The following is a 26,556-nucleotide window of genomic DNA, read 5'->3' as shown; positions in this document are numbered from 1 at the left end:
ATGTTTTTTTTTTATTATTTTTCCTCAGGACCATGACTGTACAAAGTTAGGGATGTTACTTTTAGCATTATATATTACACTTCCTTATCTCCATGTGAATGGGCTGACAGGAACCTCATGAAGTTGAACACAGAGAAATGCAAAGTCCTGCACCTGGGGAGGAATAACTCCATGCAGTAGTACATGCTGGGGGCCACCCAGCTGGAAAGCAGCTTTGCAGAAACGGACCTGGAAGTCCTGGTGGACACCAAGTTGAACATGAGACAGCAGTGTGCCCTTGCCGCAAAGAAGGCTAACAGGGGCTGCATTAGGAGGGGTGTTGCCAGCAGGTCAATGGAGGTGATCCTTCCCCTCTGCTCAGCACTGGTGAGGCCACACCTGGCATGCTGTGTCCAGTTCTGGGCTCCTCAATACAAGAGGACATACTGGAGAGTCCAAGGAAGGGCCACAAAGATAATGAAGGGACTAGAGCATCTCCCATGAGGAAAGGCTGAGAGAGCTGGGACTGTTCAAGCTGAAGAAGGTTCAGGGGGATCTCACCAATGTATATGAATACCTGAAGGGAGGTTGTAAAGAAGATGGCGCCAGACTCTTCTCAGTAGTACCCACTGACAGGACAAGAGGCAATGGGCACAAACTGAAGCACAGGAGATTCCCTCTTAAAACAAGGAAATACTTTTTTACTGTGAGGGTGACTAAGCACTGGCACAGGTTGCCCAGTGAGGTTGTCGGGTCTCCATTCATGGAGATATTCAAAAGCTGTCTGGACATGGTCCTGGGCAACTGGCTCTAGGTGACCACTGAGATCTTGGCCTACTGAGGGTAAGGTTGGGGCAGTGGCCGGACACATTCATGGGATCCCCTGAGCCCTTTCTACAGTGGAGTTTCTTTCATTTTTGGCCGCATACCTCTTTCCCTCCACGTCTCTCCACTCGTTTCAGCCGGGATGGTTTGGCTTCTGTGCACCCACTACCCCCAGCAGGGAGTGGTGAGGCTCAGCGGGTGGCCAGGCTGACACCACGGCCGCGGTGAAGAGTCACCTCAGGAGAGCGCGGGAACCCGGCCGCTGCCTGTCCCCCCAGAAATCCCTCCCGGCCCCCGCCGCGCTCCCGCACGCAAGCAGCGCTCGGCCGGGGCCGGGGCGCGAACCCCCGAACCCCAGGAGGACTCAGACGTGCGCGCCGCCACGCGCCCCTCAGCAAGGCGGGCCCTGGCGCTGCCAGAGCCTGCGCGCCGCGGCGGGGAGGGGAGGGGGGCGGAAGTGTCGCAGGGGCGCGCGCCGGCAGCATGGCGGCCGCCCGCTGCTTGCGGCTGTGCGGGCGCTGGCGGCCGGCGCTGCTGGGGCCCGCGCGGCGCCGCGTCTTGGCGGCCGCCTCCTCCGCGGCCCCCCCGGCCCCGCTGGGCTCCGCGCCGCGGGCCCGCGCCGCCTTCAGCACTGGCCCGCGATGGCACCAGCTGAGCCCCGGCGGCCTGGCGGGGGGCGACGCGCTGGAGGGCGGCGGCGGCGGCGAAGACGGTAGCGGCGGCGGCGGCGGGGCGGACGCTGGCGGGGCCGGGCCGGTCATGACGGCGCTGACGCCGCTGCTGGTCCCGGAGCATTTCCCCAACGTCCCTCTCATCGCCGTGACGCGCAACCCCGTCTTCCCGCGCTTCATCAAGATCATCGAGGTGAGGGGCCGCCGAGCCCGGCCCGCCCGCGGCCCGGCGGAGCGGTCCTGGGGCCGCGGGCTCGCCCTCGCCGCCCCAGCCGGCTCGGCTGGAAGGGGAGAGCAGTACCGCCGCCGAGGGGTGCCGGGGCCGTGCGGCGGGCGATGGCTCCGGGGCGGTTTTGCGCCTGGCTGCCGAGTGTGGGGTTGCCTGGCCTTGGCGGAGCGCCCTTAAAGGGGGGACGCGGTCTTTTCGGCCGGCGTTTTCCGGTGGGCGTGTAACCGTCCGTGACCAGGCGCCCAGGGGCGTGAGCTCGTCTCCCGGCTTCTGGTAATACCGAGGTGCTTCTCTCCTCAAAGCCATACTCTTTTGTCTTTACGGGTTTCTTTTAACCGTAGAGTGCTGGGGAGGGTAGCAAGGTGTGTGACGCTCTACGGCCTTCTGCTTCTTAGTGTTTGTTTCGAACTATATAGCCTGACCATATTGGAATGGTGGTTTCTTTTGGGGTAGGTACGGACTTCGGGTTTCATAAGTATTGCATCAGAGTCGGTAATGCTGCTTCTAACGGGGAAGGTCAGTGATTCACGCAGAAACTCTTTCAGAGCTTGCTGTCTTCTCCGTGTTCTTTTTCTGAAGGTTAAGCAAACGTGTCCTTGCTTTAGCTTTATGGGCTTGTGTCATAGCACCAAGAACAATATTTGTGAAGGCAGTAAACTGTGAGCTGCAAGAAGAAAGCAGGAATTCAGTATAGAGCAACACTGCTATGGTGGGAGAGGGTGCTGAGAGATGGGGATGGTAACCTCAAAATTTCAGAATGCGATCTTTCCCCTGTGCACCTCTATATGTATTTTTAAGAGCCATAAATTTCATCTTTGATACATGACTTGAGCTCACAGGCCAGAAATACTTTTTCCTCCTGCAATGCAATCATTTTGGAACAAGTACTCATATTTTTGTTCCTCACTAGTGTTTTACCAATCTGATTTTGAGGTAAATGTAACAAGAACTGAATCAATAGTTTCCTGTTCCTGTGGTGTTATTTATCATAATGTTATTTCTACTGTAGTATTTTTTGCATGTCCAAATCTAATATGCGCAACTTTTAGTGTCTTTCTAGATGCGTTGGGGGAAGGAGAAGATTATATATTATTATTATTATGATCTTTAGGCACGCAATCATATGACACTTTTATGTATAAGTCGTTAATTTCAATGCATAGGTCAACAGTGTTTTACAGTAAGGTAATTATTAAATGCTCTCTCTTATCCTGTGCATTCATTGTGCTGCCATTTAATACTTTATTTCCTGACACTGTGAGGTCTCTACAGTGAATATGGAATTATTGATTTTCTTCTTTCTGTTAATGTCTGTGACACTGGCAAGCATAGTTTTGCTAGACATGGTGCAAAATTAAAATAGGCGCGCCAAGATTAGAATAGGCCAACAACGGTGGTATTGCTCACGCTGCTCTGTCAAGACCATGTTGTTTCTTGTCAAAAGCATTGAGCAATGCAGCTTATGTCCATCACTTTGAAAGAACACTCAGTGGTCAGCAGCGTGACTTCATGCAGCAGCAAAATTCACAAGGAGGTATTTTCTCGGTCACTGAGAGTTCAGTCTGCTGTGATAACACTTACAGTGCTGCTGGGAGATCTGCCAGGGACAGATGTGTGGCATCCTGAGAGCAGAGGGGAGTAATAAAGTAAAGCAGGAAGAAATACTGGCTGGGACTCAAAGCAGGGACTCAGGTAGGCTGGTGGGTGTAGCAGAGCAATCGAACAGAGGGGGCTTTGGAGAAGAGGATTTAAACTAGGGTGGGTGGGCAGAATTCAGGCAATTGATGGGGAACATTGAGCTACCTCCCCAGTAGGAGTGGAGAGCTGGGACGTACAGGTACGGAAGGAGAAGAGAACAGTGATAGCCACAGAAACTCTTATAAAGTGTTGTTCAAGTGACTGAGAGGTTTCTTGCTTGTAAGACTTGCACAGATTAGGCCTACTTTCTCCCCCTGCCTTCGAGCTTGTCTTATGTACTCGGTGACTTGCTTTAAATACTCCAATTTCATGTTTCTCTAATATTCTTCCAGTTCCATATTACTGTCCCCTAATGAGGGCAAGACTAGAAAAATCCAAGATTAGACTTCATAATTCGGTCATAGGGTGTCACCATGCCTGGCCTTATACACTGAGGGTGCAAAACTTCTGGAAAATCCACCTCTGACTTCATACCTATTGTTGTCCTAGGTAAAAAATAAGAAGCTGGTTGAGCTGCTGAGGAGGAAAGTTCGTCTTGCCCAGCCTTATGCTGGTGTTTTTCTTAAAAAGGATGATAAGTAAGTCGTTTCTCTTGATCTTTTTAAAAATTGTAAAATAAGCTATTTCCAGTACATTTACACTAAAAGCTATGATCTAAAATTCCCTGCCTTGGATACTATTACAGATATTGTATATGGGCTTGGACCATCCTCTTACTATGACAGTTTTCATTGCCACCACCAGCACTGCTAGGAGCTTGAGTCTTGCTTTAGAAAAGACTATTATTATTTGGGAGGGAGATGAACCATCCAGGTAGTTGGGTGATTTGGAAAGGGGCTACATGGTGGTAACAGTGGGAATAAAGTGAAGTGTCTTTGCTCCTGAGTCCAGTTTAAAGTTCTGCAACCAGTGATTGTTTCTTTCTTTTTTAATCTTACCTGCTTTCTCAAGATTCTGAATGTCTACTTCAATCTTTTTCCTCAATAGCAATGAATCTGATGTGGTAGAGGATCTGAATGAAATCTACCAGATGGGAACTTTTGTACAGATTCATGAAATGCAGGACCTTGGAGACAAGTTGCGTATGATAGTCATGGGACACCGAAGGTAATTACTTGTACTTCCACTGCATCTCACCAGACTTCTTTATAAACAGATATATCCCTTTATTGTTTTCACCACGTATATGCATTTTCATACACAACTCGTGTATGGCAAGCTTTTGCTTTGTTACCACTACATATCCTGATAGTGCTTTGGTGCTCCAGCCCCAATATTCTATGTACTATTACAGATGTGACAGGTTAGCCCCAAAAAGGAAGAGCTAGTGCGTGTCATTCTCATATAAACTCTAATGTGATGCAACCAAGCATTCATTAAGCTGAAGTTTAGCAGTTTATTTGACAAGTACAGCAAGGTTCAGTAATGGTGAAATAAATTCTCAGGAACTAATTCAAGCCAGTATTTTTGCTTTAAAAAAAAAAAAAAAGTGGTCCAGAACTGTAATTATGTCTTGTCTACATAATCTTGTCCCAGAACTGAATTGAAGAAATAGGATTATTGTTGGGAATAGAGTTTTAGCTGTTTGTGCCAAGTATTTTGAGGTAAGACAATATACAACCATGGTTTTAAAAGCATCAAATAAGTAATTGCCATTAGAAGGGAAAATACAAGGACAGAAACATGGCAGAGGAGACAGATTCAGGGTGGGTTTTGCTTTGAAGCATTGCTTTTTTCTTCTACTTTGCTTCAGGTGCATTTGTTCTGGACAGCAAAGAATGGGCAGTATTTCTCGAAGCTGAATTTGCATGCGTTTGCAAGTCAGCTCCTTCCAAATGAAGTCTTAGACGTCCTGCTGCATTATCAAAGCACAACCTTGTTTGATCAGATTTTGGAAACAGGAAGCTATTGGTTTTGGTTTACTTGGAATAGAAATATTTTCCTATAACTTGGAAGTTGTGGGGAATTGGTCTTTATTTATTTGATTGAGACACACAGCACTGGTCAGTCGTGTCCACAGGAACCACACTGAATATCAGATCTGAGGAGCATGCTGCATTTATGGGGAAAAATGTAGAAAAGGAAACTCTTATATCAGCAGCCAAAATATGAAATGTGGTGTCCTGCAAGTGTGGGTCCTCTCATTTCTAAATACTTCCCTTAGCTCTCCTCATACACCTTCTAGCGTGCATTCTGGGTCAGGGCAGCAGCTTCTGTAGTCAATCCAGAGATATTTACATGCTGACTGGCCAGCTGGCTGCTGCCAAACTCTTTTCCAGTTGCTCTGTGAGGGGATGTTCTTCTACCCAGCAACTGATTTCCACCACCAGCAACCCCCACCCTCCAGAAAATGTTTTTGAACTTCATTGTGACTGTATTCTGTTGACAAGAGTAGTCAAAATTAGTCAAAAGTTGCTAGTGGCAGACAGTCGGAGTAGTTGAGGAGGTCTTATTTTTTGAAGGAGATCACATGGAAAATAAGACCTACACCCTGCATGTAATGGCAGTTATCTGGTGAGCTGGGAGTCTGCTACATCACAAGGTTTTTTTGGACTCCTTATTCACAGCCTAGTAAGAGCACTTTGTCAAAGGCTATTGCAGTTCCTGAGTGTTTGTCTAGCGCTCATCTTTAGTGGGGAAACCTTTTAAGCCAGTAGAGAGGGCAAGATTTTGGTCCCTTTCTGGAGAACTGTAGGGCATAATCTATATTGAAAACATCTGACGTGAGGTTGTATGCACAGCAGGCAAAATTCAGTAAAGTTTAAAAACAGTAACAGGGAAACTAATTTTTTGGAAGGTGATTATGCCATGTGATCTAGCCTGTCCCTTTTAGGGATTAATACTCAATTGTTGTGGAATATATTGTGGGTTTGATCTCTTTCAAAATCATAATCTAGGAAATCTCTTTGTGTAATAGGCCAAAATTTCAAATGTCTAGGTATGGAATGACTTCAAGGTCCGTTATACACATGGTGTATAATATTTAGTATTACAGTAGATAATGCAGCAGATGTGGTTTAAAGCAGAGAGATTGATTGCTGAGAATCAGAAAATCGAAAAAGCAGAACATTATATTCAAAATTAAAGTGAAACAGTGAAGTTGCTTTTCAGGAGAGACAAGAAGAGGGTATGAATCCACATCAGAGTTGTTCGTTCATGTAGCTAGAGAAACCAGTTCCTGAGCAGATATACTAAAAATGATGCCTTGTTAATTGTTCTATTCATGTGCTGCAACTTCTCACTGAGAAGTCAGCCAGTCTGTGATGTTGACCTTTGTGTGCACGTGTATGTTCACCAACATTATTTAGATTATTTTTCTTTTAATCATTAGAAATCTGGTTTGTAGTTCTGCAACTGGTTTAAGCTAACACAGTTTATGATAAAAGTGCTGTCAGCTCCCCTTGGCCTCTCATTCACACACCAATAGGCTAATTCCGTGGTCAATTAACTTTTTTGTATGGCAACTTACTTATTGTAAATTTACTTAGTAAGTCCTATCAATATCCACCACTTGATTATTACTGTTCTACTAAATCAAGCCTTATTTTGACAAAATGAACCAAAAGCTAAATCTTGTCAAAACATGTACAATCAGTCACCTTTATCAAAGTTTGAAATTTTAGTTTACTCAAAAATACGACTTAGACTCTTTCCTTTTCATGCTGAAGAGCTGAAATCACATATAACAGAGGAGAACTGATTGTAGCCAATTTCTTTTGGTTTTCAGAATTCGTATAAACAAGCAACTAGAGGTTGAGCCTGAGGAGCCTGAGAACAAACAGAAAGTTAGAAAGAAACAGAAGCGCTCTAAGAAGGAGGCTGAAGAGGAGCCTGGACCAAAGGACCAAGCTGTGGAAGTGGTACTAGATCCTGTAGCTGCTTCCTCCCAGGAAGTTCTCATGGTAGAAGTAGAGAATGTGGTTCATGAAGATTTTCAGATCACAGAAGAGGTTAAAGTGAGTGAATTAATAATGCAAGTCTGGCCTTGTCCTGTAGAGTTGTACCTACTTTTCTTGCTTAAAAGGAAGAGTTCTGAAATCAGGCTCTAATTTCAGGCCTCAAAAACCAGTTCCTCCTCCTCACAGTCACTGGATGAGGGGAGTATATGAAAATAATGATTTGTCATTACAGCAGCTCAATTCCTTAGAACAAGTCACTTCAAAAAGTTGCTGAATGAAGAGGTTGGGCTGTGCTTGAATCTGTGTAATATCCTCTATCAAACTGAGTCTTTGCTCCAAGGTGACTTGAGGGGTCAACCTGATCATATCTTCTGGCCAAGAAGCAGTTAAATTTTGTGCATGCAGGAAGCCAGCCTATACCCCTTCTTGCCTTTCCTTGTCTCCCAGGAGGAATAACTGCCCCAACGCCAAGTACCATTACAGCACAGCATTGCAGATGGGTGGCCAGGGGCTGTATTTCTGTGCTCCCGTGCTGGAAAGGTTGGGGAATGTCGTATTTGTACTGAGGCCTTGTCTGTCCTTTTCCAGTCTTTTTGTTGATTAAATCTTTGTTGTGTTTATAGGCACTTACTGCAGAAATTGTCAAAACAATCCGGGACATCATTGCCTTGAACCCCTTGTACAGGTATGTATTTCCCTTGTTGCCCTGCTTTGGAAACAGCGTGTTCTTAGGCTGGAGTACGCTGAGATTTTCTATTCCACTTGTCCTTTTGCTGTAATGAAGAAGAGATATTTGCTGAATCGTCACCTAGAATTTTGTTCTTGGATGCAAGCTTTATCATCCGTCGTTCAAAACAGAGGGAAAGTTTTGAAAACGCGATGTGAAACTTAGATACGAGGTAGGATGATAAGTCCTATGGCAGGTGATCTGGGTCTAAGTGGAGCTCACTGCAATAAATATTGTGGTCAGATCCATGTAATATGAGCACAGTAAGAGTCTTGGCATACTGGCACACAAAAATTTTACATAACTGCTAAGAGAGCATTTCATATATTTGGTTTTATTTATCAGTGATCATTCCTTTTATGAAGTGATTTATGTGTTTGTTACTGAGTATTGGCTAGTCAAATTAAAAAAAAATGAGTTATTTTGCTGTGAAACTGAGCTGCATTTCATTTCTTTACTCTGTCAAAACACGTAAATAACTATAAGGATATTCCCTTATGAATGTAAAAGTTTACTGAGCATTTTGTGTTTTATTACCATTTTTTCAGAGAGTCTGTACTTCAGATGATGCAGGCTGGACAACGTGTGGTAGATAACCCTATCTATCTGAGTGACATGGGTGCAGCACTAACAGGGGCAGAGTCGCAAGAACTTCAAGACATCTTGGAAGAAACCAGTGTAAGATGAAGCTTTTAACTAAACCTATGCTAACTGAATCAAAAGTGTGTCTGTTATATGTTATGGTTTCTTTGCCAGCCTCAGTACAGAGAGTACTTCAGTACTATGTTTGATGATAGGTTAATATCAGTCACTAGGTTCCTGTTGAAGAATATAGTAAGTCATTAATAACTTGCCTTAAGGGAAAGGCTGGATGCTCTGCACCATTGGTGGCAAATAATTGTCTTTCGCTCATTGGTTGCATGCTGTGGAATTGCTACACGGTTCGTCTTTTTACATCTGCAGGTGCTGGAGAGTTCTCCCAAACAACCTATTGGGAGCTTTTTATTCTGCCTTTCTCACAGGGAGTTGCCAAGAGTACAATGTGTGAAACATCATTTTGTGTCTATCTTTTCCAGATTCCCAAACGACTTTACAAAGCCCTTTCCCTTCTAAAGAAGGAATATGAGCTGAGCAAACTTCAGCAGCGTCTTGGAAGGGAGGTAAGTTTTTCAAGTAACACATACTTTGTATGTATATATATCATGTCCACCACTGTGATGCTTAGCATGGCCAGTGAAGAATTTTAAAGCAAGACAACGGTACACACTCTAAAGGGAGGTTATTTTAGAGTTAAGATTTAATATTCTTTTTTCTTCTTCTGTTAGAAATTTGATTTTTCATGCACGTTGTAAAAGTAACAAGACGTGAGGCTACAGCATCTGCTGTTAAAATGTGTCCAAGTTGTAATTTCATGCAAGCAGGTAAATCCTAGAGGACTGCAGTTTACCAAGCATCTGTGTAAAAATATACAGCATAATACTGTATATAGCACATAATACTCTAAATAGCACAGTGTTATTTTATAAGACCCTCTGCTAACCACTGTGAACTGCAGTTGTTCGTGACTGTTGTAAGTTTTAATCAGAATACAATAACTGCATCAAAATGGTAACGAAGTATATGAAGTACAAAGATTTGTGTATACTGAGTGAAAAGTTCCTGCATTTACTAACTCACAATAATTGGGGCTTTTAAAATTAATGTTAAGTGGAAAATGCTTTTGAGCCAGGGTAGGAATTGTTGGAGACTTAAGCAAATTGCACACGTGCAGTCTGTGGGACCAGATGGGATGCATCCAAGGATGCTGAGAGGGCTTATCAATGTCATTATTTTGTTGTCTCAATCATCTTTAAAACATTGTGGTGACTGGGGAGGTTCCTGGTAAGTGGAAAAAGATAAATGCCCACCTTCGAGAAAGAGAATCGGGGAGACTACAGACATGTCAGCCTGCCCTCAATCCCTGGGAAGATAATGGGGAAAATCTTCCTGGAAGCCCTGTACAGGCAAATGAAGGAGGACATGATTTGGAAGAGCCAGAAAGGATTCTCCAAGAGCAGACTGTGCCTCATCAACCTGATTGCCTTCTCTGATACGAAGGCCTAGAGCACAAAGGGAGAACAATAACTGTTGTATACCTTGACATTAGCAAGGCCTTTGTTGTGGTCAGCCGTAGTATTCTTATGACCAAATTGGGATGTTACAGACTGGAAGGATGTAGTAAAGGTGGGTGAAAAAATTGGCTAGACTACCGAGCAGAAAGGGTTGTGCTCAACGCTATGAAGTCTAACTGCAGATAGCTACTAGTGGTGTCCCTCAGGGAGTTGATAAGAACCTCCTCAAGTTCAGCAAAGAGAAATTCATAGTCCCACACCTGGGTTGGAATAGCTGTGCAACAGGACAGGCTGGGTGCCAACTAGATAGAAAATAGCTTTGCAAAAAAGGACTTTGAGGACCTGATGTACAGGAACCTGACCATGAATTAGCAGTCTGTCCTTGTGGCGAGGAAGGCCAACTGGATACTGGGCTCTATTTGCACTTGTGTAGACAGCAGGTCAAGGGAAGTGGTTATTCTCCTCTATTTGGCACTAGGGAGATCACGTGTGGCTTACTCTGCCCAGCTTTTGGTCTCCCGCACATAAACAAAACATTGAAGTACTGAATTATGGTCAGCGGAGGCCACTGAGAGGTGGAGGGAGCCGGAGTACATCATAGAGTCACTTTTTATATTAGAACATGCTGCAAATTATTTCCGAGTAGTATTTTCAGTTGCTGAGAGAGTCATAACTGAGAAGTATTTGGAAGCATTTGATGTTTGAGGGGTTGTGCCAGGATCAGAATGGTTACTATATTTGTTGCTGTGTCTAGGTTGAGGAGAAGATCAAGCAAACACATCGCAAATATCTTCTGCAAGAGCAATTGAAGATCATTAAGAAAGAGCTAGGTCTGGAAAAAGAGGACAAGGATGCTATAGAAGAGAAATTCCGTGAGCGACTAAAGGAGCTGGTAGTGCCAAAACATGTCATGGATGTGATTGACGAAGAGTTGAACAAGTTGGGCTTGCTGGATAATCACTCCTCAGAATTCAAGTGAGTGCATGGCTGTGTCCTCTGCTATCAGGGTTAGTTGGGAGAATGAGAGAAATCCATACAATTCTGTGAAGCTCTTACCTTAAGAGGTTCTTTTCTCTTTTTGTCATAGTTGTTTTCCCTGAATGTAGCATATGATCACATCCTAGCTATAGGATTGTTCTCCAGATCTCCTATGTTTTACTGTAATTTACCTCTTTTGATCACTTTAGGTCTTCTCTTGCAGCCTAATGCTGTGGATAAGAACTGTGCAGTTCCTTACCCCTCATGAAATGTGCAGTGATTCCTTCAGCCCTTGATTTTGGCTCTTCTCTCTTGTACTTAGGTGTTTTCATTAGATGTGAGAGAAGCTAGTTGCTAACATTGGCTAAGCTACCTAAGGTAGTCCCTGAAGTGTTGGGGCAGGGTTGGAATTGAAAGGAGTGAATAGCTTTTACCACATCATCTGCGACATGCATTGTCAGAAACTGAGCTTGCTTTGAACATTTCTTGTCTGTTGAGGTGGAGTGTGCTACACAATATTAGCAGCAGCACTCATCAGCACTTTAATGTCCTGGATCTTTGCTTCTAAAACAAAGTATCTCTTATGGAGTAAAAGACTGTGTTTGAGGGCAGACTGTGTTTGAGTGTCATTTGGATGAGAAACATCTTGATAATCATGTACTAGGAGGAGGAGGAAGGAAGCTAGGAAAAACATGCTGGGCTTCACAGCCAGCATAGTACCTTTCCCTCAGAGTAGTACAGTGGCAGCAAGTTTGCAAAGGAAATACTTGGGAGAAGAAAGCCAAAGCTCTCTTGGTGTGGTGACTGCCATAGAGTGAATCCTGGGACCAGCCAGCCAAGCATGAGAAGGCTGTGCTTCTCTGTGTTCATGACTGCACACAATTTACTATTTACTGCATCTTGCAGACCTCCCTGTACATTTGAACCCCTGATCTGAGTGTGCAGAGTTTTAGAACAGATGAGTGCTGCTTTTACACACTTGTGTTCTCCTCAGTAGTAGTCTGTTTAAACTATTATCTCTACTGCTAGCTTCTGCACTAACATCCTTATCTCCCAGTCTTAAACCTTTCCCTGTCATATTGTACATCCAGCTGGTTTTCCTTGCTTCTGAACCAGGAATTCTATCTTCTTTATGTTGTCTTGGTCCGCTGGGGAAACAGAGAAAACTGGTTTTCTGTTTTTAAGTTTCATGACCTGATCCAAACAGTTGACAGTAGTGCAGAGCTTAGAAACAATCCTGCTCATCTTCAGACAAGAATCAGAACACCAAAAAAGTCATACAGAGAATTTGTGTGCAGAAACCTAGGTCTCTGCATGGTATGTTGGAGGTTCTTTGTCTCAGGAAAGGAAAATCTGTGAAAAAAAGCTTGGGGGGGGGTGGGAGGAGATGGGGGGACAAGGGAATTAAGACCATAACGAAAGGTTAGCAATGACTGCCCAGATAATGATGTTCTTTTCATAGTCTCCCTTCCATGAGAAGTTTATATCCCACTTGTTCTGGATGAGGTTATTTTGGAAGGCAGCAGAGGATGGCATGAGCTGGTTGTTGTCAAATCACTCTCATTTGTGTGTTTCTGTCAGTGTTACACGGAACTACTTGGACTGGCTGACATCCATCCCGTGGGGTAAGTGTAGCGAGGAGAACCTGGAGCTGACCAGAGCCCGAGCAGTTCTGGAGGAGGATCATTATGGAATGGATGATGTCAAGAAGCGAATTCTGGTAAGGCAGGAAAAGGCAGTGTGTCCCATTTCACATTCTGCTTAGCATCAGGCATTTTGGTTGTGTTTCAGATTGCAGCTCTCCATTGAATTTGTATTAATTCATGGATCAAACAGAAAGCTGAATCAAAGAATGGGATGTTCTGGTGATCAGTTAATGTCTTTAATTGTGGCAATTATGTCATATTCTGATTTTGAACAGCAATATACAGTTTTGCTACTTAATGCTGAGCAAGTGAATAAGTGTCCAAGGGAAGCAGTCTCTGGATTTTAATCAGTTTGTTCAGAGACTATTAAAATGGTTCCGCTTGACTGGCAAAGTTACTGCCTTTCCAAAAGACACTGAACCTCTACTTGTACCTCTCAAATTAAGAGGGAGGGAAGTTAGCTAAGATGCATGTTTGCCTCACAACCTTTACCTGTCCCCAGAGTTGTGTTGGATACTCAAGGGTTTATAGTCTGGGCAATACAGCCCTCATATAAGCAGACAGGGTAGTTTTCAGTGCTGCCTTGTTCCACAACTTCTGTCACTTTTGCCTGAGGATGTCCCACCTGAGCTTGCTGTGGTTAGGGAAGCTGTTTTAGGTAAGAGTAGATACTTGCAACAGGTTGCAACAACTTCAACAACTTGCTGTGGGAACTGCCTTCCTTTCCAGGGGACAGGAATAGGTTCCTCCTTGTAGCCATCCAACACATTCAAGCAGTGGAAGACAATCCCAGTGCTGGCAGGATTTGTATCATACTGGGCAAGTGCGTGAAAGTGCCCAGTGGAGGGAAGACAGGTGCAGATACTGGCTTTGCATTAACAAATCGTGGTGAGAGCTTAGCAGACTTGGTGAAGCTGTTGAGTGTAGCTAGCCTTCAACTTGGCCATTTCCTTCCAAAGAGTGCAGTAAGGCAGTTTCTCTTACTGTTCCCGCGTGCTGTATTTAGCAGAGCTTTGTGTTACCTTGGGGACAGCACTGATGGTACTTAGGCCACCTCAGTAATTGTTGTGCACAGAAACCATATAGGCATCTCCTAAGCTAACAGTACGATGTCATTACATATAATGAATAGTAAATTCTTAGACATCCTGGGATTTTGCTTTTATTAAATTGCTTTGTTCCAGTCTCTTCTAGAAAAAGATAAAGGTTGTGAAGTATTTCCTCGCTGACAGCCAAAGGGGGCTTCTTTCCCTAGTAGTACCCAAGACTTGTGACTAGATCTTGCTATGTGATTTATTATTTTGAATGATTTATGGTAAGCCTGTTGTTGCACTATTGTTGTTGCACTAAGTCAGCACTATTCATGCTGACCAGGCCCAGCCTTTATACAGAAATAGATTGAGTTGCATCATACAGGTCTGTGGCTTTGATTATTGATGTGATTAATTCCACGCAGAGGAGGTTCCCCAGTTGTAGCAATATAAGCGAGGTTGATGACTTTAAGGTACTGAGGAATATCTCCGCAAGTTTGAGCCTGAATTAGATTGGTGCTATTGTCCTTGTATAGTATTGCTGTGGAGTTCGGTGCTGTAGGTGATAGAGTTCAAGGCTCATCTTTACTAAATAACTGCCTTGTTACAAGGGAACCACATCTCTCTGCCCACTTGCACGGTGATTTCTCCACTGTAAGCGTATGAGCAGTTGAGACTTCAGTTCTGAACTGTGATCTTTCGATTTCTCAGCTGCTGAGTATTATTTGAGGGTTGCCTCGCATAGGAGTGTGAAAAGACGCAAGTTTAACTTGGCAAAGAAGAAGTGGTACAGTAGGAGATGCTCACATGTAGCTTGAGAGACTCAGGTGAGAACTAAGGAAGCTGGGACAAGAACTAGAAGTCTGTCTTCCTGCTCCAAGACAGTGGAGGGAGAGACTGCTTCTCCCGGTGAGATGAGTACAGACCACAAAACCCAGGGACAACCAAGTGTGTAAATAACCAGAGGGAAAAGAGTTGCACCAGAATCCTTACTTAGCTTCTTCCCTTGCCCTCCCCAACTCCTTTGAGGACCAGTGTTGTGTATGATGTGTGTTTTGTAATTGTTGCTTGACCTGATAACAAATATGTTTTGGTGTTGCTGCAGTTGCCCTCTGTTCACTACTGGTGCTTCATTTGTTCTGCAGGAATTTATAGCAGTCAGTCAGCTGCGAGGATCCACCCAGGGGAAGATCCTATGTTTTTATGGCCCCCCTGGGGTTGGCAAAACCAGCATTGCCCGCTCCATTGCCAGAGCCCTAAACAGAGAGTACTTCCGCTTCAGCGTTGGAGGAATGACTGATGTAGCAGAAATAAAAGGACATAGGTCAGTGTAACTGGAGCAGTTTCTCTATCCAGCAATTTTTACTAATGTTGTCAAAATAGGAACCTAACTGAAGTTGGACAATGTGTGTAATTTTCACTTCTGTTCTGCCAACCCTTGCTGACAGGAGTTCGGATATAGGAAGAAGTGAAAAGGATAGCAAAGGGCAGAGTTTGGAACATAATCATATTTGTGTCTCTAAGTGCATTCGCTTCCTGCTTCTTGTGTATGCTTATGGGAGATCTTTGAAAAGCTGTGTGAGCTACCCAAAAGCACTGGACTGATGCCAAATGCTAATTCATGTCTGCCTATAAATGCCAGCACTAGAGAATGGTGACAGTTTGAACAGGGTCATTCACGTGTTCAGGTGTGATTGAGACTTGTTTTCTGAATGATCAGGAGGGAGGTGCTGCATGAGGAAGACTTGGGAACGAGTATTCATGGGGAGAACAAGAAGACGTGAATACAAAAATCAGTAAATCTGACCCTGCCATGGGTTTATTTTCCTTCCACATACACCTGAAAACAAAACTAGCAGTGTTTTCAAACTAGTAAGTGTAGCTGTTCTGCAGTATGAATTGAACCTGCAAGGTTCTGCCCTATATGATACAGAAGCAGAGGAAAATATTTTACATACTTTTCAGGATGTTCTCTGCTCTGTGCCTCTTGGCATTCACTCTGTTGTTACTTTCTTGCTCTGCTTCTGCATGTTCCTGGATGCCAGTTCCCTCTAGCAGAAAGATTGTGTTTTGCTGATAGCAGTTTGTTCCTTCAGTGTATCTCTTGATTTACACTGATCTTCCTTTTTTGTCACTACCAAGGGAATGAAACGTTCCCTTTTCTAATGTTTCTTTACCCAAAAAATAAGAAGTCACTATTCAAATATCTCTGTTCTCAGCCTTACCTCTTTGCTTCCCTCTAATTTAAAAGTGGTTAAAACTAAAGATAAAAACTGCAGTCGGGAGTATTCTGACAAAATTAATGTCTGATAGAATCATAGAATCATTAAGGTTGGAAAAGACCTCTAGGATCATCTAGTCCAACCGTCAACCCAACACCTCCATGCTTACTAAACCATGTCCTGAAGTGCCACAGCTACACGTTTTTTGAACTCCTCTAGGGACGGTGACTCCACCACCCCTCTGGGCAGCCTGTTCCAATGCTTGACCACCCTTTCAGTAAAAAAATTTTTCCTAATATCCAATCTAAACCTCTCCTGATGCAACTTGAGGCCATTTCCTCTCATCCTATTGCTAGTTACTTGGGAGAAGAGACCAAAACCCACCCCACAAACCAGGATGCCATTGGCTTTCCTGGCCACACTGCAGGCTCATGTTCAGGTGGCTGTTGACCAACACCTCGAGGTCCTTCTCTGCTGGGCAGCTTTCTAGCCACTCTTCCCCAAGCCTGTAGCGTTGCATGGGGTTGTTGTGACCCGAGTGCAGGACCTGGCACTGAGCCTTGTTGAACCTCATACAATTGGCCTCAGCCCATCGATCCAGCCTGTCCAGATCCCCTGCAGAGCCTTCCTACCCTCAAGCAGATCAACACTCCTGCCCAATTTGATGTCATCTGCAAACTTACTGAGGGTGCACTCGATCCCCTCATCCAGAGCATTGATAAAGATATTAAACAGAACTGGCCCCAGTACCGAGCTCTGGGGAACACCACGTGTGACGGGCTGCCAACTGGAGTAAACTCCATTCATGACAACTCTCTGGGCTTGGCCATCCAGCCAGTTTTTTACCCAGCAAAGAGTACACCCGTCCAAGCCATGAGCAGCCAGTTTCTCCAGGAGAATGCTGTGGGAGACAGTGTCAAATTCCAGGGAGACAACATCCACAGCCTTTCCCTCATCCACTAGGCACGTCACCTGGTTGTAGAAGGAGATCAGGTTGGTCAAGCAGGACCTGCCTTTCATGAACCCATGGTGGCTGGGCCTGATCCCCTGGTTGTCCTGCACATGCCTGTTGAGTGCACTCAACATGAACTGCTCCATAATTTTCCCTGGTACCAAGGTCAGGCTGACAGGCCTGTAGTTCCCTGGATCCTCCTTCTGGCCTTTCTTGTAGATGGGTGTCACGTTGGCAAGCCTCCAGTTGTCTGGGACCTCCTCTGTTAACCAGGACTGCTGATAAATGATGGAGAGTGGCTTGGCAAGCTCCTCTGCCAGCTCCCTCCATACCCTTGGGTGGATCCCATCTGGCCCCATAGACTTGTGAGTGTCCAGGTGGTGTAGCAGGTCATTAACTGCTTCCTCCTCGATTATAGGGGGTTTATTCTGCTCTCCGTCCCTGTCTTCCTGCTCAGGGGGCTGAATTTCCTGGGGATGACTGGTCTGACTATTAAAGACTGAGGCAAAGAAGGCATTAAGTACCTCAGCCTTTTCCTCATCCTTGGTAATGATCTCTACTAGAAACAGACTAGGTGAGTCTTGGTGCTTAGTATCATGATGGAGAATACTTTTTATAGATGTAGAATAAATATAGACTTGTTTCCCAGCAGGATATACCTGTTCCATCAGCTGCATGCTATGTTGTGTGATGTGTGCTGTACTTTACAATGGTTCCCTAAATACAGTCTCTGGTAAAACAGGAGGACATATGTTGGAGCAATGCCAGGAAAAATCATCCAGTGTCTGAAGAAGACCAAGACAGAGAATCCACTTATACTGATTGATGAGGTGATGTATCTTGTCTTTCTTCTAGTTTTTGCTCTTAAAAACATGTATCAATTCTTAACCCCAATAGGAAGGGTGAAGCAGTAACTCTCCTAAAAATCCCAGGGTTTTTTTTTTTATTTAAATGAGGCTGGGCTCTCAAGTTCTTTGGGTGACAGTGATACCTTAGACCCTTTGTTTTCTCTTCCTACGACAGGCTTCAACTTTAATATTTCAGTTGTGCCGTTCTCATTAAATTGCAGTTATTTGGATTGTGAGGATCCTAATGGAGCTGGCTGGGTAGTCAGAGGCTTCAGTAGCTCTCGTGTTCCCTACCTAGATGTGGGTACATCATTGTGCACAAAACCACTATTGCCCATGTGATTATTAGAGTCACTCTCTCAGCAGGTCTAAAGCAAGACTATAACAAATAAGGTGCTTACAGTCAGTTTGTGGTCTGATTTGAGAATGAGACAGGGCTACCAGCCTACTGCTTTGTGGAAAAGCAAATAAGGACAGGATATAATAGCAGGTGTTCGGAATAGACTAAAGGTCTCTCTAGCCGCTTTGTGTGCCATGCCTGGGAAAGACCAACAGCAGATGTCTTGGGAATGGTACGGAGGACCAAGAAACTGGGTAATGAGTTGCCGTGTAATGTAACCAATGAGTATCTTGATTTGAAAGGTAATGAAACCTGTAGGTCATGACGCTTAAGTGGTGTTGGTGAGGAGCCTTGCGTTGGCTGTAGTAGCAAATTGCATTATATGCATCTAGTTAATGCTGCTCTTTAGGGAGAAAAAGCAGTGGAGAGCAGCCCTGTTGTGACCTCTTCTTCCGAGGACATGAACAATGCTGAAAGAGACAACAACCTTGGACAGGTCCTGGGCAGCCAGCTCTCGGTGGCCCTGCTTGAGCAGTGGGGTTGGACAGGATGACCTCAAGAAGTCCCTACCAGCCTCAATCAGTCTATGATTCTGTGAAAGCAGCAAAGGCCACTAGCTGAGCTGTGATGAGTGGCTGTGTATAGGCACTCTGCACCTTGGGCGGAGTAAGGAGAGTGTCTTAGCTTACATATTAGGGAAATGGTATAAGCTAGCACCTGTAGTCCTCCCACTGGGGAATAAGTATTCTGGTCTGTGACTATAGCTTAGCTTAGCTTAACGAGTAGTAGCCCACTAATCCATGATAATTCACTTGCTTTTGATTGTATGCACACTCCCTGAGACTTCATGGTGCTTCTCTACAATACCGTTAAAGTCCTGTGTCTTGTCAGGTGTGTCATGTGCTCACATGGTAGGATAGTGGGGACTTGGGTGAATGCACAGAAAACTAGTAGACTGGTAGTGGCTGTTTATGAACAAACACATGAAGATTTTCAGATGGAGCCTTTAAAGAATCTTTGCATGATAATTTATTGTGGTGAGAAACTACTTAGAGCATTTAAAGTTTTTCTCCCATAGGTGGATAAAATAGGAAGAGGATATCAAGGGGATCCATCCTCAGCCCTTCTAGAGCTGTTGGACCCAGAACAGAACTCTAACTTCTTGGATCATTACCTTGATGTTCCTGTGGATTTATCAAAGGTATTTCTCTCTTCTGCAGAGGTTGTAGAGCTGGAATGTATGAATGTGTATCAATGCAGAGATTTCCCGTCCATGAAAAGATGCTGACGTTTTAGTCAGTTGGAAAGTCAGACAGATGGGATTGAGACACAAGTGGTATAGGGCTGTCTCTGCAGGAGCAGCCTTTAACCCAAGTGTCTGTACATATGTAAGAGAACACGATAACCAGCGTATGTCCTATAGCCCTAACTCCCTGTAGAGTTAGGGACACAAAGGTGCATGGTGTCAGCTAGAAAAGGCAGGAGTTTTTCTTCTACGTAATAATTGGCAGAGTTCCTATCAAGTGAGGTGGCCTCATGCTGCTGTCAAGCTTTTGAAATTGGTTGTCTTCACACACTGTTGCACTTTTTGTGCAGCTTACATTAATTGCAGAATCGATGGATTAGAAATATATATCCATAATTTGGCCGCTTCTGTGCTAACTTCATAGAAGGTAGACATAACTTAGAAGTGAGATCTAGATTTCCCCGGGCAAATAGTTTCCTGGTCCATATTGGACCATTCCAATTTCCCAGTTTGTGCTGTGTGTATTTCTAAACATTTATTTTGGGGGTAGGGAACATCCTACTACATAGTTCTAAAATCCAAAACTTTTCCTGTAATAAAAACTAGATTCCACAGAGATGATCTTGCTCCGGCCCTTCAGACAGCGAAGCACAGAACTGAGGAACTATTGCTTGGACTAAAGCAGCAGGTTAATGAAAATGCTTAATAGGATCTTGTAATATTTCTAGGTACTTTTTATTTGTACTGCTAATGTAACGGAAACCATTCCAGAGCCACTGCGGGATAGAATGGAAGTGATCAATGTATCAGGATATGTAGCAGAAGAGAAACTTGCAATTGCAGAGGTAAGAGAAACCACTGATGCACTGTGAATTACATCTGATAAAATATTTTTGGCAGATTCAGGCTTACATATTGTTGCCGTGAAAAGCCGAAATCAGGACTCAATAGTCAGGATGACTATTAAGCAGGTATTCTTTATTGCAGCGCTGGGCAGCACTGGGGATCGCTCCGCCAGGTTAGCACAGCACATCAGTTCACACAGAAAAATCATACATATTCATCAGATTTCCTGAAAAGGGCAGTTTTATGGTGATGAGTTCCCAGAATTCATTTACGTAGTCCAAGCATGCGCAGTAAAATTAGGGTTAGGGTCTTTTCACCCTCCCAGTGGTCTTCCATAGTCTTCCTCATGTTGTCCATTAGTTGAACTTTGGGCTTCCTTTGTCCATATATAGTCATTGAATTAGCTCATCAGTCCTTCGGCCTCGGAATGTCATAAGGGGGTTGATTTTAAACTAGTTCTTTGGTGCTTCGGCACAAAGGTCCCGAGTTCCTGTTATCAGTGATTTAATTAGGAAGCCTAACGAGCTTGCTCAAGGCCTGTTTAGTCCTATGAGGTAAGAAGTTACAGGCAATGTCCTATCATCAACTCCGCTCAGCAGGTAACTAAAACTATCTTTGCAGGGGAAGAGAACAAAAGAGAACAAGGATGCAAGTGAAACTCACAGTAAGGTCTTAGTCAGGGATTGTCAGGGATTTAACCCTTTCAATCTTTACATCCAACTGTGTGCAAAAAAAGTTATGCACATGGCATTTTGGACAGAGTTCCTCTGATTTGAACAGCCAGTGTTCAGTAACTCCAGTGTTCCATAGGCTGTGGACTCCAGAAAATGGCATTGAGCTAATAGCAGAATGAAGTTGAGTGAATTGGAACCACCAGGCTTTTGTCACAAATACTAACAGAAGGATGCGGGGGATGATTTCTTTCAGAGGTACTTGGTCCCTCAAGCACGAGTTCTGTGTGGCTTGGATGAAAACAAAGCCAAAATCACATCAGATGTCCTGACTGTTCTCATCAAGCAGTACTGCAGAGAGAGTGGGGTGAGGAATCTGCAGAAGCAAGTAGAAAAGGTGAGGGAAAGTTGTGTGTAACCATGACCACTGTGCTTCAGCCTTCTCAGCTTTTTCTACAGAAACAAATTACTGTCCCGCTCAGGTACTGAGGAAATCTGCCTATAAAATTGTGAGTGGAGAAGCAGAGACGGTCCAAGTAACACCCGAAAACCTGCAGGACTTTGTAGGAAAGCCCATCTTCACTGTGGATCGCATGTATGAAACCACTCCTCCAGGAGTAGTGATGGGTCTGGCCTGGACAGCTATGGGTGAGACAAAATGACTTTTGGGTTAACGTCTACATTTCCATATAATTTTTCAAATATTGAATGTGATAGTCAAACTGAATTTTCCCTACTGAGTCCAGTGAAGTTCTTTTACTGGCACCGGTAAAATTAACTTCTGTGGCCTTTTAGATCCTCACTTCTCCATCCCTGAAGAAGGGACCTTTTCTTACTCCCTTACCCAGGCTCATTTTAGCTTCAGGCCAGCATGTTTTCTCTTTATGCTCCATATCCTGTATGAACCACATAGATTAGGAACAGCAATGACTAAAAGCATAAGCCTTTTCAGAGAGGACAAGACCTTGTCTGCTTCCTTAAAAGCAGGAGGTGCCATTCTGACTTACGGCACAGCTGAGGCGTGCTGTATCTCTTCAGTGATGTCACAACACTGACTTGGCTTTCAATGTCAAGGGCAAATACAGGTATTCTAGCACTCTGTTGGGGTGGGTGCAGTTGGCTGGTTACCATTCATCGGATTACTCCCCTGGTAACTTGGGGGCTTATGTGCATCACGGTATGGAAATACAGCACACAGCAAAGGATATGATGCCTGCATACTCTAATTGACCTTGGGTAGAATTGAAGTAGTTAAGAGGGAAATGATCAGTACGGCAGAGAATGTAGGTAGATGTCTGACACTGGAAAGCTGAACTGGCTAGAAGTGTGTTATGGTATGAGGTCATCTTACTTTTTGGCTACGAAGACCCTGAAACCATTATAAGAGCTGATTATTTCCACTAAATAGGGGTTGCATCTGTATCAGTGGAGTGTGAAGTCCAAAGAAGCAATGAATGGAGACTGTCAGTGCAGTGCTGTTGAGATTTCTAGCTAGCCTTTCTGAAGGGATTCAGAGAGCAGGTTTCAACTGCTCTTTACCCAAGAGCTAGCATCTCATCAGAGAGCACCAGTTCCAAATTCCTGACACTGCTTCTGCATCACCAAAACCTTCTGGTTTGATTTTCCTTTAACTTTTCTCCGGATGTTGTTTTTCTTTTCTTTCTTAGGAGGTTCCACTCTGTTTGTTGAAACATCCCTGAGGCGACCCAAAGACAAGGAGAACAAGGATGGGTCCCTTGAAGTAACAGGGCAACTGGGAGATGTAATGAAAGAGAGTGCCAAAATAGCTTACACGTTTGCAAGAGCTTTTCTGATGCAGAAGGACCCCAACAATGACTTTCTCATGTCTTCCCATATCCACTTGCATGTGCCAGAGGTAAACTGATGCAGAATTCACAGAGCATGCATAGCAGCTAGGCTGGTTTGCTCCCCTAGCCGTGAAGCTGGAAAGCACTTCATTTGTCCATATGTTGTGCAGAATGCCCTCTTTTAGCAGTAAAACACAGAAAAGAAGACATTTTCCTCAGGATCTTGTGAAAGCATTCTTATGAGCTGTTTCCATTCCTTTCTGCAGCAAGCATGTGGCGATAAAAGAGGGGCTTGGATAATGCTGTAAGGAATCCTAGACTTTTGTTGTAGCTGTTGGCCCTGCTGTGCAGGTGGGGAAACCATGGCATAGAGATCAGTGATTTGGATAAAAGCTTGCATGCAGCTACAAGGAAACCAAAGCTTAGGTCTCTGTGTTACCAGGCCCTCAAAAAGGCTTCAGGTCATTTACACATAATTGAAAATACTACTCTTGGTCTCTGTGCCATGGTTCCTAATACATATAATGGCAGTGATTGCATTTTTCCAGTGTTTGGGACTGAAAATAAATGCACACAATGCTCAGAGGGGCTCATACACTGTGTAAGAGGCTTTGGGCAGGTGCTTTACTGAAGACAAAGTTTGTACTATCACTATGCCCAAGCTTTGCTTCTGAGGCATGCATGCTTTAACCTAGTCTGTAGTCTCCTTGTTGCAGCTTGCTCTGTGTCTGTCGAGGTACTTACTTGGTTGTTATCTGTGTGTCCATTTCCTGGAGGATCAGAGAACAGCAGATGTTATCTCTGCCTGTACTCCCTCTCCAACATTCATTTCTTCTGCTCTTATCGCAAAGATGTTTGATCTCAGATAAATCCAGACTGTTATTAGTTTTGGCCCGGATTTTGTTGGGCTTTCTAAACAGAATGATCTTTTCTGCCTTGAATGATTTTTCAGTATTGTCCTCCACTATTTTGTGACTCTTGATGCTCTCTTCCATTGTGATGCTGACCTCTCTTACTTGTTTCCATGGTTGGCTTAGGTCAACAAAAAGCTTCAAAGCATTCATGCCCTGTTTTTTGCTCATGTTGCTTATTCAAAGTCCTGAGCCTGATGAGTATTGTGGTGGCATCAGGCCAGAAACCAAATTGTAGACTCATGGATTATTCCTCACGAATAAGATGAGGACTGACATCGTTGTTAATAGATTGGCCAATTCAAATAGCAGGATTCCATCAGTGACACTTTCACAAAAACCTTTGTGAGACCCCCTGAAATTGGGGCCATGTTAAAACAGCAATGACAAAGGTATTGTCTGGTTTTGCTACTCTTTGAATGAGCTAAAGGCAGGGGGGTTGTGCTTTTTTTTTTTTTTTTTAAACAGGGAGCAACACCAAAGGACGGACCGAGTGCAGGGTGTACTATAGTAACAGCTTTGCTATCACTAGCCATGAATTGCCCAGTGAGGCAGAACGTGGCCATGACTGGAGAGGTGTCATTAACTGGAAAAATTCTTCCTGTTGGTGGAATCAAGGAGAAGACTATTGCGGTAAGAGCTCTTATCTTGTCTCTGTGCATCATCTGTGGGAGAGAGCCCTGGATTTGACTCAGTGGTGCCTGGGACAACCAGAGCGCTTGCTCCTGTAGTGGGAGAGGCAATGACGCAATATACACTGTGGAGAAGCCTGCGGGGGGAACAGGAGGATCTTGCCTGTGGCTGTGGCTGTGAGGAAGGAGATGGGACCCCAGGCTTTGTGCCCCAGCATCTGTGTTGATATGGTTACTAGACTGGTAGAATTAAGGGTGGAAGGGATCATCCAGCTGTTAAAGCTGTCTTCTCTGTCACAGACTGGTATGGTCCAATAATCTGTGCTGGGTTGAAGTGCCTGTTTAAGGAGGGCATCCAGTGTAGATTTGACAGTATCCATAAGGTATCGTCCTTAACATTAAGGCTCTGTTCCCTAGTTCCAGCTTGAATTTGTCTGACTTAAAATTTCATACAGATATCCCTATGTTTTTCTGTTTTAGATGGAACTTACTTTTAGTATCTTGCATTTTCCCCTGTGAAGTTTCTTTGTACATCATAATCAAGTTACTTAATACTTCTTTCTTTTTTTTTCTTTTTTTTTTTTTTAAGTAAGCTATATAGACTGAGTCCTCTGAAACACTCTTGCAAGCACTGGATTTATAGTGGTGCTTGCTTTTTTGGTTTCAACCCTTTGCAGTTTTCAGAATTCTTTCCCAAGCATTGAATCTTTCTCGGTGCTTTTCATCTGCACAGCTCCTGCCTACATCAGCCTTGCATCACACGCATTTTTCTGTCTTCAAGAATGGTATTAGCTCTTTCAGTAGCCTGCTGAGCTGGGGCTTTGCATCAGTGTTCTGTCCCCAAATCTGTTTGGGCTACAGCCTTGTGCAATGTGATTCCTTGTCCTCATGTGGCTTTAAAATGGGTAATTTTGCATTTTGTTTTGTGGTAGTCATTACAGAAGGACTAGCATATGGTAGGGATGTTTGTGGCACTGATGACTGGCTGCACTTGCAGCCGCGTGAGTGGCCACACAGGTAAGTGCAGGATCACCCATAAAGTGAGTGGGTACAACCCTGCCACTTGAGGATTGGGTTCCACTCTCTGTGCTCCTTCTGATGCAGGTGTCCATATCAAAAGGTTCTGTAGAATGGTGCTAGGGGTCACGCATATTGATGTGGTAGGTTGGTCTGATAAGCTGTTTGTAATTTTTCCTTTGATTGTAGGGTTTATCCTCACCCAAGTTGGAACAGACTTCTAAAACTCTGTAAAATAGTATGAATTGGTCTAAACAATCCCCCAATGTGTTGACATAGTCCTACTAAACTACCTCCCACTTCAGCTGTCCCTGCAGCTGAGAAGGTGGGACTGGAGAGTGTATTTTGGGGGCTTGGGGAGATCTAGAACATGATCCATCTTTAGTGATATCTCCTATAAGTAATGGCCTGCTGCTCTTCGAAGAACAGAGTAAAACCAGATCATGCTCCTAAATAACTGTTCTTGTTCTTGCTTTCTAAAGCGGGAGAGCATGTTTCTAGTAGATTGATGGATTTCTAGGACTCAACAGACTGTGTAACTTTCTTTTCCCCATAGGCAAAGAGGGCAGGTGTTACCTGTATTATTCTGCCATCAGAGAACAAAAAGGATTATTACGATCTTGCTGGATTCATTACAGAAGGACTAGAAGTGCATTTTGTTGAGCACTATAAAGAGGTATTTGACATAGCATTTTCAAAGCTGGATTCTGCTGGAGGATGATGTTTAACAACCCGATGGCTGGAAGGTGACCTGTCCCTTAATGCTCAGCCCCCACCCAGAAATGGGGCGACCTAGGGCGATCCTGAAAGTGGGACATGGAGCTATTGCTGCTGCGCAGCTGATGAAATGAATTATGGCTTTGGTAGAATAAAGTATTTCTCACTCTTTAATATTGAACTATGATCCACATTAAGTTATTTCCAATAAAATCGTGACATTTTACCTAAGGAACGTCCATGTTATCAGCCACCAGCAGTAGAGCTAGTCTAGTCTCTTCTAATTAAAGATTCTTCAGTTATTTCACTGCAATTCTAAGTACCTGCTTATGGAAACATTAACTCTACGAATAGAGCTGGGGCTATGATTCACATCTATAGTGTTCCTGATCTACTGGTAGTTGAGTAGCTCTCAGAAACCTCTCCCTGTCTCAGTGTATAAGCCTGTGCTAGGCTGGAGGCGAAACTGTGAAATTCTTCTAGGACAGTTCAGCAGAGCTAGTGCATTCAGCCGCAGAGGGACACTGTTCTCCTCCAGATTAAATCACAGGT

At 44.2% G+C, this 26,556-nt stretch overlaps 1 protein-coding gene across 4 annotated transcripts; it reads left to right on the top strand.

Annotated features, from left to right (window-relative positions):
- The first annotated feature begins 1,277 nt into the window (after positions 1 to 1,277).
- On the top strand, positions 1,278 to 26,185 carry LONP1 (lon peptidase 1, mitochondrial). 4 transcript variants are annotated; one of them, XM_072845223.1, is made up of 18 exons: positions 1,278 to 1,668; positions 3,892 to 3,980; positions 4,390 to 4,509; positions 7,130 to 7,358; positions 7,925 to 7,986; positions 8,577 to 8,706; positions 9,105 to 9,188; positions 10,894 to 11,114; positions 12,699 to 12,837; positions 14,940 to 15,118; positions 17,711 to 17,798; positions 19,235 to 19,357; positions 20,131 to 20,247; positions 21,176 to 21,316; positions 21,402 to 21,567; positions 22,587 to 22,795; positions 24,107 to 24,271; positions 25,844 to 26,185. In XM_072845223.1, the coding sequence occupies exons 1-18, from the start codon at positions 1,288 to 1,290 to the stop codon at positions 26,006 to 26,008; spliced, it is 2,808 nt and encodes a 935-aa protein (XP_072701324.1). In that variant the 5' UTR covers positions 1,278 to 1,287; the 3' UTR covers positions 26,009 to 26,185. The 4 variants fall into 4 exon arrangements, with proteins under 4 accessions (XP_072701324.1, XP_072701326.1, XP_072701327.1 ...); XM_072845225.1 differs by lacking the exon at positions 1,278 to 1,668 and adding an exon at positions 1,926 to 1,977; XM_072845226.1 differs by lacking the exon at positions 1,278 to 1,668 and adding an exon at positions 1,970 to 1,988.
- Positions 26,186 to 26,556: the final 371 nt, after the last annotated feature.

This window comes from Ciconia boyciana, chromosome 24, assembly GCF_034638445.1.
Source record: "Ciconia boyciana chromosome 24, ASM3463844v1, whole genome shotgun sequence".
NCBI lineage: Eukaryota > Metazoa > Chordata > Aves > Ciconiiformes > Ciconiidae > Ciconia > Ciconia boyciana.
Note: the sequence above shows the minus strand (reverse complement) of the source record. Positions and strands in the feature narration are given on the sequence as shown.

Bases quoted from the DNA above. Each gene is read 5' to 3' on its own strand.
- LONP1 (XM_072845223.1), top strand. From the start codon at position 1,288: ATGGCGGCCGCCCGCTGCTTGCGGCTGTGCGGGCGCTGGCGGCCGGCG. The intron at 7,987-8,576 runs GTATGTATTTCC...CCATTTTTTCAG, and splicing joins GCCTTGAACCCCTTGTACAG to AGAGTCTGTACTTCAGATGA. The intron at 15,119-17,710 runs GTCAGTGTAACT...CTGGTAAAACAG, and splicing joins GCAGAAATAAAAGGACATAG to GAGGACATATGTTGGAGCAA.